Below are 11,187 nucleotides of genomic sequence, written 5' to 3' on the forward strand. Positions count from 1 at the left end.
ACGGGGAGCAATTATGGTGCCTGGAACTGTATTTAGACATTGCCTCTTTAAAACAAGTTATTTTGTTTTTATTAGAATTGTGGACTGCCATTTTAGGCCTTATCAATAGCCTAGTGAATTTAATGTTGCTTGTTGACTACGTTTGGCATGTCCAGACTGCAATTTACAGTAGACTATGCCCCTGTATTAGTGCGAATGCTGTTGCCTATGTTTCCATATTGAAGCAATGTGTTTTAAAACAATGTGGGCTGATATGTTCAACATATTTAGCGAACTAGGCTATAACGGACTAACATTCGAATTGGAGTTGCAATACATAAAAGACCATAAATACACAACTTGAAGCAACTGCATATTTAGCCATGGTTTATGTTCTGATTGGCCAGTGAAGGACCAAGTCTTGACACACTCAACTTGTTTATTCATCAAAACCCAGCCCTTTCACGCCACCACCAACTACTCTGCCTATAATTCCTGTTGTGAAAATGCCAAAAATATTTCTGACTCACCCAGAACCTATAACGCTACCACCAGCGCTAAGATTTACCATTGCGCTGGGTTTGTTAGAATAGAGCCCTGTGTCTTTCCCACCCATCCTCCCATTATAGCTATTTTGTTTCCCTGATGTTTGACCCCAACCTTTTGTTTCATTGCTGAACAGAACGTAAAGGTGTCGCGGATGGCTGAGGAGGCTTTGCTAACAGTACCAGCACATCAGTGAGATAGTATCCCTCATGCTCTCACTCCCTTCTTTCCACTCCTCCTTCTGGCCCAGCCCCATTAACTTGTCCTTCAATCAGACACTTAGTCCTCAGTCACTCCATACCCTCTTTACTTCCTGACATCAGAAGTACTCTGATTTGTTTTGGAGTATTCAATAATAATTATAATTAACTGGAATCTAGTTCATTTGTAAATATCCCTACCATAAGGGTCTGGTGTCATTTTTTTGGTTTATTGACCTGCTGCTTTTTTTCCTCTCCAAATTGACATAATGGTTTTGTAAATCAATGTTGAACTGCCAAATGTGAAGCGATTAACCCGAAGCACATTTCATTTCAAATATTTTCATTTTAGGATAACCTTTTTTTAAATTTAGTCTCATGGATGTATGTCACTTTTCTATTCGGGAAGCTCAGTATTTTATTATTATTTGTCAGTAGTGAGTCTGTGGATTTCAATGTGACTCACTGTCTTAATTCGTTTAAAAGTTGAATGTGTGTCTGTCGGTGTTCATAGCGTTGCACAAATGTCTACTTGATGAGGTAGTGTTTTGCACCTTTACTCTGAAACCTAAACTCTTGAGTGTTTCTTTAATTAGTTATTTTAAAAAATTCATTCAGTTTAGTGTATTTTTAATTTGATCAAGTTAGATTAAATGTTAATTTTATAATCATGTATGAAGACGGCCCAGAGGAACATATTTTTTATTAGAATGTGAAGGTCTCTGCTCCAAATGGAATATGAGGAAGTAATTTACATATCACTGTTTACTGGCTATGTTAATAAAATCGACTTGACCAGCCCTGCTGTATTTTATGTATCGATACATTGACCCTCACGTTTTTGTTCTACAAATGTCTTCATAAACCTCTTATATTGTGCTATGCAAATGCGGAGCATTTGGTCCTCAACCTTTATTAATATGCAGAGGCTGTATTGGAAGTAATTTCCTCTGTAGAGTACAAATGCCTATTCATCAGACTCAATATCAACACCTGTTTGTAGAACACTGCTTGGCCTCTTCCTGACACCGTACCCGTCACCATAACAGTAACTTTCCTCATCTACAAAGCCAACTGCAAACATGCCTTTTTCATACACACATTTACTTGTCCTAGACACTGGCTAGGAAGTGTGTACATAATCAGCTGACCAGGAACAATAATGTTCAGTTGTCTAAACTAATATCTATTTCTCTAAACCATTATCTCTGCCGCAAACATAAACAAACTTCACTGTGTATAGCACATGGTGTCTCTCACTGGAATGAAATGCCTTGTTCTAGGACTTCTATCCCTTGAAGCTATGGGGGATTTTGTTTTTAAGTTGGTAACCACAGAACATGTCCCTTATTTTGAAACTCCATGGACATGAGATTTGAGATTTGATTCGTCATTCTGGTGTGTCTTCAAAGGGATGTAAAACGTGTATGTTCCTCTTTCAGAACGTCAACGTTCATCGCACCACAGAAGATGCCTTGCAGACAGTCCCACCTCACCTCTGAAATGCAAGCCACTCGGATTGAAGTTTGGGCTCTCCTCTACCTCCTTGTTACTACGTGTCATTACTAAGTGTCATTACTTGTGTCTCTAGTGGTACAGAGTCAATGGACATTCTATCTGTGCAACTCACTCAATTGATGGTTCTTTGTTGGGCGATGTAATGTTTTCACAGCCTGGTCTCAAAGCAAAACATACAGTACCAGTCAAAAGTTTGGACACCAACTTATTCAAGGGGTTTTCTTTGATTGTACTATTTTATATATTGTAGAAGAATAGTGAAGACATCACAACTATGAAATAACACATGGAATTATGTAGTAACCATAAAAGTGTTAAACAAATCAAAATATATTTTAGATTCTTCAAAGTAGCCACCCTTTGCTTTGATGACAGCTCTGCACACTTGGCATTCTCTCAACCAGCTTCACCTGGAATGCTTTTCCAACAGTCTTGAAGGAGTTCCCACATATGCTGAGCACTTGTTGGTTGCTTTTCCTTCACTCTGCGTTCCAACCATCCCAAACCATCTCAATTTGGTTGAGGTCGGGTGATTGTGGAGGCCAGGTCATCTGATGCAGCACTCCATCACTCTCCTTGCTCAAGTAGCCCTTACACAGCCTGGAGGTGTGTTGGGTCATTGTCCTGTTGAAAAACAAATGATAGTCCCACTAAGCCCAAACCAGATGGGATGGCATATAGCTGCAGAATGCTGTGGTAGCCATGCTGGTTAGGTGTTCCTTGAATTCTAAATAAATCAGTGTCACCAGCAAAGCACCATCACACCACCACCTCCATGCTTCACGGTGGGAACCAAACATGCAGAGATAATCCGCTCACCTACTCTCCGTCACACAAAGACACGGGAGTTGGAACCAAAAATCTCAAATTTGGAAAATTGGGCCAATGGATAGATTTCCACTGTTGTGATGTCCATTGCTTGTGTTTCTTGCCCCAAGCAAGTATTTTCTTATTATTGGTGTCCTTTATTAGTGGTTTCTTTGCAGCAATTCGACCATGAAGGCCTGAGTCACGCAGTCTCCTCTGAACAGTTGATGTTGAAATGTGTCTGTTACTTGAACTCTGAAGCATTTATTTAGGCTGCAATTTCTGAGGCTGGTAACTCTAATGAACTTATCCTCTGCAGCAGAGGTAACTCTGGGTATACCTTTCCTGTGGCGGTCCTCATGAGAGCCAGTTACATCATAGCGCTTGATGGTTTTTGCGACTGCACTTGAAGAAACTTTCAGAGTTATTGACATTTTCAGAATTGACTGACCATGTCATAAAGTAATGATGGACTGTCATTTCTCTTTGCTTATTTGAGCTGTTCTTGCTATAATATGGACTTGGTCTTTTACCAAATAGGTGCCCCAAATCTTCTGTATACCACCCCTACCTTGTCACAACCCAACTGATTGGCTCAAACGCATTAAGGAAAGAAATTCCACAAATGAACTTTTAACAAGGCACACCTGTTAATTGAAATGCATTCCAGGTGACTACCTCATGAAGCTAGTTGAACGAATGCCAAGAGTGTGGAAAGCTGTCATCAAGGCAAAGGGTGGCCACTTTGAAGAATCTCAAATATTACATATATTTTGATTTGTTTAACACTTTTTTGGTTACTACATGATTCCATATGTGTTATTTCATAGTTTTGATATCTTCACTATTATTCTACAATGTATAAAATTGTAAAAATAAAGAAAAACCCTTGAATGAGTAGGCATGTCCAAATTTTGGACTGGTACTGTATTTTACAAAAATCCATGCCACTCCATTAAGTATATGTTACTTTGTTAGGTTACATGACATTAGCCTGTGTAAATCTGGCACGCTCAAATTAGTATGCTAAGTTAGTTATATGTTTGGGATGACAGATTACTTAAAGCAAAAACGAAAGGAGGGTGGATGGGTAGGCGTATAACGCGAATGTCTAGCAACCCAACGGTTGTGTGTTCAAATCTCATCATGGACAACATTAGCATTTTAGCAACTACGGAAAAGTATTGACACCCCTTGACTTTTTCCAAAATGGATTAAATTTGAAATGTATCACTGACCTACACACAATAACCCATAATATCAAAGTGGAATAATGTTTTTAGAAATGTCTTGAGTCAAGTATTCAACCTGTTTGTTAGGGCAAGACTAAATAAGTTCAGGAGTAAAGATTTACTTAACAAGTCACATAAATTGCATGTCCTCTGTGTGCAATAGTAGTGTTTAACATGACTACCTCATCTCTGTATCCCACGCATACAATTATTTCTAAGGTCCCTCAGGCGAGCAGTGAATTTCAAACAGATTCAACCACAAAGACCAGGGAGGTTTTCCAATGCCTCACAAAGGGGCACCTATTGGTACATTGGTAAAAAAATATATAATAATTAAAGCGGACATTGAGTATCCCTTTGAGCAAAGCAAAGTTATGAGTTACACTTTGGATGGTTTATCAATACACCCAGTCACTTCAAAGATACAGGCATCCTACCGAACTCCGTTGCCGGAGAGGAAGAAAACCGCTAAGGGATTTCACCATGAGGCCAATGGTGACTTTAAAATAGTTCGTTTTTAATGGCTGTGATAGGGAAAAACTGAGGATGGATCAACGACATTGTAGTTACTCCACAATACTAATCTAAATGACAGAGTGAACAGAAGGAAGCCTGTAAAGAATAAAAATATACATGCATCCTGTTTGCAATAAGGCATTAAAGTAAAATTGCAAATAAATGAACTTCATGTCCTCAATACAAAGCGTCATGTTTGGGGAAAATTCAACATCCATACATCACTGAGTACCACTCATTTTCAAGCATGGTGTTGGCTACATCATGTTATGAGTATCCTTGTCATCGGCAAGGACTAGGGAGTTGTTTTAGGATAAAAGAAACAAATACAGCTAAGCACGGGCAAAATCCTTAGAGAAAAATCTGGTTCAGTCTGCTTTCCAACAGAAAAATTCACCTTTCAGCAGGACAATAACCTAAAACACAAGGCCAAATATACACTGGAGTTGCTTACCAAGACGACATTGAATGTTCCTGAATGGCCTAGTTACAGTTCTGTCTTAAAGACAGAAGACTTAAAAATGTCAGTCTAGTAATGATCAACAACCAACTTGACAGAGCTTGAAGAATTAAAAAAATGATAATGTGCAAATATTGTATAATCCAGGTGTGCAAGGCTCTTGAGAGATTTACCCAGAAAAACACAGCTGTAATCTCACCAAATCTTATTCTAACATGTATTGACTCAGGGGTGTGAATACTAATGTAAATGAGAGATTTCTGTATTTCATTTTCAATAAATTTGCAAAAGTTTCTAAAAACATGTTTTTACTTTGTCATTATGGGGTTTTGTGTGAAGATGGGTGAGGGGGAAAAAACGATTTAATCAATTTAAATTCAGGTTGTAACACAACAAAATGTGGAATAAGTCAAGGGGTATGAATATTTTCTGAAGGCACTGTACTTTTTAAGCTACTTTGCAACTACTTAGCATGTTAGCTAACCCTTCCCCTAACCATAACCCTTTAATCTAACTCCTAACCTTAACCCCTAACCTAACGGAGCATATCATATACTAAAGCAGTCAAATGTAATATATTATACTAAAGCAGTGGAACGTAGCATATCATACTAAAGCAGTCTAACGTAGCATATCCTTCTAAAGCAGTCGAATGCAATATATCATACTAAACGATCAAGACGTAGGATACTATACGTCCTACAATTTATATTATATTGTACTATCGATATTACATTTGTAGGCCAATGTAATGTAACCTAACTTTAAGTAACATACACTACATTTGGACACCTACTCATCGAACATCTCATAACAAAATCATTGGCATTGATATGGAATCCCCCCCCCCCCCTTTGCGGCTATAACAGCCTCCACTCTTCGCTTTGTGCACAGGGGCATTGTCATGCTGAAACAGCAAAGGGCCTTCCCCAAACGGTTGCCAGAAAGTTGGAAGCACAGAATTGTCTAAAATGTCATTGTATGCTGTAGCATTAAGATTTCCCTTCACTGGAACTAAGGGACCCAGACCTTTATTCCTCCTCCACCAAACTTTACAGATGACACTATGCATTCGAGCAGGTAGCGTTTTCCTGGCATCCGCCAAACCCAGATTCGTCCGCCAGACTGCCAGATGGTGAAGTGTAATTCATCACTCCAGAGAACGTGTTTCCACTGCTCCAGAGTCCAATTGTGGCAAGCTTTACAGCACTCCAGACGACGCTTGGCATTGCGCATGGTGATCTTAGGTTTGTGTGCGGCTGCTCGGCCATGGAAACCCATTTCATGAAGCTCCCAACGAACAGTTATTGTGCTGACGTTGCTTCCAGAGGCAGTTTGGAACTTGGTAGTGAGTGTTGCAACCGAGGACAGATGACTTTTACGCACTTTAGCACTCGGTGTTCCTGTTCTGTGAGCTTGTGTGGCCTACCACTTCGCAGCTAAGCTGTTGTTGCTCCTAGACGTTTCCACTTCACAATAATAGCACTTACAGTTGACCGGGCAGCTCTAGCATGGCAGACATTTTACAAACTGACTTGTTGGAAAGGTGGTATCATGTTGAAAGTCATTGAGCTCTTCAGTAAGGCTATTTTACTGTCAATGTTTGTCTATGGAGATTGGGTGGCTGTGTGCTCGATTATATACACCTGTCAGCAACGGGTGTGGCTGAAATAGCCGAATCCACAAATTTGAAGGGGTGTTCACATACTTTTGTATATATAGTGTATGGAGTGGCAAGGATTTGAGTAAAATATAACACGTTTTGCTCTGAGACCAGGTTGTTTTTCGGCCCCATCTCCCTCTGAGCACATCCTTGTCCTGTTTTGGTGTCTATGTTCAGAGCAATGTGAACTGAAGGATCCAGAGCCTTTTGGCTTTTCTGTAAGCATCCTGAATTGGCCTGTACAATTGTATCAGTTGGCCGTATTACTCCTCCGTAGGTATCTCAGTCAGTCTACAGCACATTCCGACCAATGGTTTAGAGGTCCAAACAGAAATGGGAATTAAATGAACAGTTCTGCTTGCATTCTAGGGTTTTGGGGTATGTTTTCAGGGAATTTCCTTTTGCTGCTCCATTCTCATGGTAGGAAGAGCCGTAAGTCCTTGTTAGTTGTTTGGTTTATGTGTGTTAAGGCTTTATATATAGCTTACAGTGTTGTCTTGTCTAGGAGAGAAATGGACAGCAACTTATTTTTGTAAAGTATGAAGCCCCTCATAGTATTGATTTTGTGATTCACTTGTCCATTTTGAACCTCAGAAGTGTCACTATTGTTCTTCATGTCAATGTTTTTATATTAAAAAGTATTTTGAGATGTGCAATTATAAAAATGTGATGGCTACACCATCAGCATATGCAAATATGTGGGCATATTCAATTGTTGGTGCTTATGTTGGCTGCTATTGAATCCAAATGTTTGATCATTTTTCCTGTGTTTTTCCTGTGATTTTTCAAAATCTTCAATAAAGATGTGTTTTTATACAGCTGCCTTAGATTCATCGAACATAGTTCCTCTATTACAGATTACCTAACAGTTGGATTTTCTCCAAATCAGCCAAGCACATAACTGCATACACATTACCAAAAAGCACCAGTGTTGAATGAATGTGCTGGAACTCAGTGTTATGAAAATAATATTTGAAGATAATAATTGGCCATAATGAAATGTGTTTGCAGCTTAAGGCTTACGAACAGAGGAAAATCTTCAACAAAATAAATACTACAACCAGTCTGTTTTAGTTACATTTTAGTCATTTAGCAGAGACTCTTATCCAGAGCGACTTACAGGAGCAATTAGGGTTAAGTGTCTTACTTAACGGCACATCAGATTTTTCACATAGTCGCTCAGGGATTCTAACCTTTCGGTTACTTGCCCAACGCTCAGCTACCTTCCCCCCAGCTCAGCACTAGAGGCCCAGACTCTAATCAGGAAACATGCAAGATCTGACTCGCTCATTTTAGAACCAGCAACACATTCACTTCTCCTTTCTCACACCTGAAATAATACAGTGAACCTTACTCTACACAAACTGAAGAGAAACAGCTGATCTTAGTAGAGACTTGAGTCCCAACCAACACAGCTAGTGCCACAGAAATAGAATTTGAAATGAAAGTGCCCTGAGTGTACAAAACATTATGAACACTAATATTGAGTTGCACCCCCTTTCGCCCTCAGAACAGCCTCAATTCATCAGGGCAGGGACTCTACAAGGTGTCGTAAGCGTTCCACATGGACGCATGCCCATGTTGGCTCCAATGCTTCCCACAGTTGTGTCAAGTTGGCTGGATGTCCTTTGGGTGGTGGACCATTCTTGATACACACAGGAAAAACCTAGAAGCATTGCAGTTCTTGACACTCAAACTGGTGCGACTGTCCCCTGCTACTACCATATCCTGTTCAAAGGCACACCCTCTGAATGGCACATATACACAATCCATGTCTCAATTGTCTCAAGATTTAAAAATCCTTCTTTAACCTGTCTCCTCCCCTTCATCTACACCGACTGAAGTGGATTTAACAAGTGACATCAATAAGGGATCATAGCCTTCACCTGGTCAGTCTGTCATGGAAAGAGCAGGTATTCCTAATGTTTTGTATACTCAGTGTACATATCTTACACACACTCAACCTCAAGGATGTGGACAAAAAGAAGAGCATGGATGGGACACACGATCACCATTACTCAGAACTACAAACAAGCTCTCATGAGTTTTATTGGTGATCATTTCAAACATGGTTTATTTTAGGACAGTTCAATAAATCTGTGATGTCTTGTAATAAAATGTAAACATACATATTTTTTTAAATGTATCTTCGTGACGATCGTTACATTTTGAGGTTACATTTTCTTTGTTGTTACAAAAAACAAGAGTACATAAAGACACAGAATGTATAAAAACAACACAGGCTGTTTCAGTTGCAACAACACATTCTCATTGTCCCAGTAATCATGAATATCAACCTGGTTAATACTTTTAAGGACCTGCCTTGGCTTTGAGATTTGTTCTAATTAGAAAATAATTCATTATATACAGTCATCAATATTTATGAGTACAGGGAAATACTTGTGAGACGCAGTTGGGTGCCACACACCCACCCACACTGGATTGGTCACTTTTCTATGGTATTCCTCGCTGATTGGTTGTTCACTTACAGTACGCTTCTCCACCCTCTTCCTGCTATCGGACCCTTGAGCCTGCCCTGTCTCACAGATCCATGGTGATGGCCAAGTCATGTGATCAGTGAGGGATGAGGGACACCAACTCAGAACTGCAACAAAAGGAAGGCATTGACAAGCATCATAATACTGTTCCATTAGTCCCACTGATTTGACCACATTTCTATAAAATGTAGATGGTTTTGCTTCTAACACATAGCAGTCTTACATTCTTGAGGAACTCCTCCGCTACGATACGGGCACGGGCATTGACAGACAGCTTCATCTCGCTGATCTCCTTGTCGATCTCCTCCATGAAGGTGATGACGAAGTCCACCAGCTTGTGCTTGTACATCTGCTCCGTGTGGAAGTTGGTGATGAGGAAACTGATGTCATAGCCCTACATGACAGGATGGAGAGATGAACGAAGAAGAGAAAAGGAATAAAAAAAAAGATTAGCAAGTCCAACAACAGCAATACCAACAACACCAATTGAATCATTTCCTGTTTCTATTTCTGCCTCTGTTTTCTTTCCTGTTATGAATCTCACTGGTTCCTTCAACCCCAGTTTAAAACATGAACGTCTAAGTTGATTTTCATTGATCACCTCAACCGGTTTCCTCCTGAGAATGAAGAAGTTCTCCGCTCTCATCATCATGAAGCGCATGAACTTGTGGCACAGGATCTTCTCAATCTCATCAGCCTGATGGAGCCAATTACAGTGCACTAATCAGCATTTGCACGAAACACTTTTTTTGTTTCCATATTGATTACAACCGACAGCTTTCAAATCTATATGAAAGGCTTGATTTCCTCAAACACACAACATCAAGATAATGGAAGGATAACATTGAAAGCAAAATGACAGGTCATATTCCCTGACCTGCTTCACAGCAATGCTGACTCGCACAGAGTTGATGGAGCCCTCGATCAGGACCTTCTCCTTGTCATTGCGGCTGATCACCACAGGCTGTAGTAGGAGTTCTTTACTACTCCTGTAATGAGAAAAGACAGTGTCACAAATAACACTAATGTCATCATGAGGACAAAGAAAGAAAGAAAGAAACTTTTTCACACAACTCACCTGACCTCCACCTCTGGTTTGTTGTGGCGTTCCACTACCTGAGAGGAGAAGTTCTCCAGACAGAGGGCGGCCTGCAGTGTGGCACGCACAGCGTTCAAGTATGGGCGCAGGGTCGCTGTCTGAGGGAGGTAGTGCCACCATTAACTCACGGATAGAAAACATCACTATTACATTTCAATTATCACGACAATCATCCAGAAACTTTTTTTTTTTACTAAGGCTTTACATTTCCGTCTCAGACAAACTGCTGTCTGGACCTCTAGACAGGCAGTAACATGGTCACAGGTTTTGCTACAATCATGTTACTACAAACATATTAGCCTCAGTCATGTGCATAGTATTGAACGATCTAATAATGTGGTGTTGTCAGAGATTTCTAGTCTGTCTTGCTTTGATCAATACTTTTTTCATAGGGCGTTCTGTCAAACCACCAGATTAAGGTTCAACCTACCAGATTTAGGTTCAACCTGGGAATTTAAAAGCAGAGAATATAATAGGTATTTCTGATTAAATTGAGATTCAACTCACTCACCATTTCTCTGTTGTAGTGGGTTTTAAAGGCGGAAGTTATTTTGCCACGCCTGCCAACACCTCTTCCGCAAATCTCATTTCACAGCGAATAGAGCGTTTTCATTGGATTTCGACTTGACCGTCGCCGCGGCCATCTTTTTTCTATCTGGACGCATCCAT

General features: G+C 40.0%; 2 protein-coding genes across 4 annotated transcripts in view; one reads left to right on the forward strand and one right to left on the reverse strand.

The window, feature by feature from the left end:
* Window positions 1-2,541, forward strand: part of pfkfb4a (6-phosphofructo-2-kinase/fructose-2,6-biphosphatase 4a) — a 43,652-nt gene extending 41,111 nt beyond the window's left edge. For 2 of the 3 annotated variants that reach the window (XM_029774917.1, XM_029774916.1), the window contains exon 14: window positions 2,168-2,541. In XM_029774917.1, the coding sequence (XP_029630777.1) occupies window positions 2,168-2,227 (60 nt within the window). In that variant the 3' untranslated portion in view covers window positions 2,228-2,541. Of the gene's footprint in view, window positions 1-661; window positions 1,526-2,167 lie in introns of those variants that run through there. The other variant, XM_029774915.1, reaches the window with a different exon arrangement.
* Window positions 2,542-8,929: 6,388 nt separating this feature from the next.
* On the reverse strand, window positions 8,930-11,134 carry LOC115207633 (actin-related protein 2/3 complex subunit 4). The gene is made up of 6 exons (XM_029774921.1): window positions 11,030-11,134; window positions 10,498-10,616; window positions 10,297-10,408; window positions 10,021-10,116; window positions 9,643-9,813; window positions 8,930-9,526 (listed from the first exon to the last, which is right to left on the reverse strand). The coding sequence occupies exons 1-6, from the start codon at window positions 11,030-11,032 to the stop codon at window positions 9,521-9,523; spliced, it is 507 nt and encodes a 168-aa protein (XP_029630781.1). The 5' UTR covers window positions 11,033-11,134; the 3' UTR covers window positions 8,930-9,520.
* Window positions 11,135-11,187: the final 53 nt, after the last annotated feature.

This window comes from Salmo trutta, chromosome 14 (genome assembly GCF_901001165.1).
Source record: "Salmo trutta chromosome 14, fSalTru1.1, whole genome shotgun sequence".
NCBI lineage: Eukaryota > Metazoa > Chordata > Actinopteri > Salmoniformes > Salmonidae > Salmo > Salmo trutta.

What these genes read in the sequence shown, in the direction of transcription:
- LOC115207633 (XM_029774921.1), bottom strand. An exon ending in AAACCAGAGGTGGAGGTCAG is followed by an intron (nt 10,409 to 10,497) that starts GTGAGTTGTGTG and finishes TTCTCATTACAG; the next exon opens with GAGTAGTAAAGAACTCCTAC. An exon ending in TCAGCATTGCTGTGAAGCAG is followed by an intron (nt 10,117 to 10,296) that starts GTCAGGGAATAT and finishes TGGCTCCATCAG; the next exon opens with GCTGATGAGATTGAGAAGAT.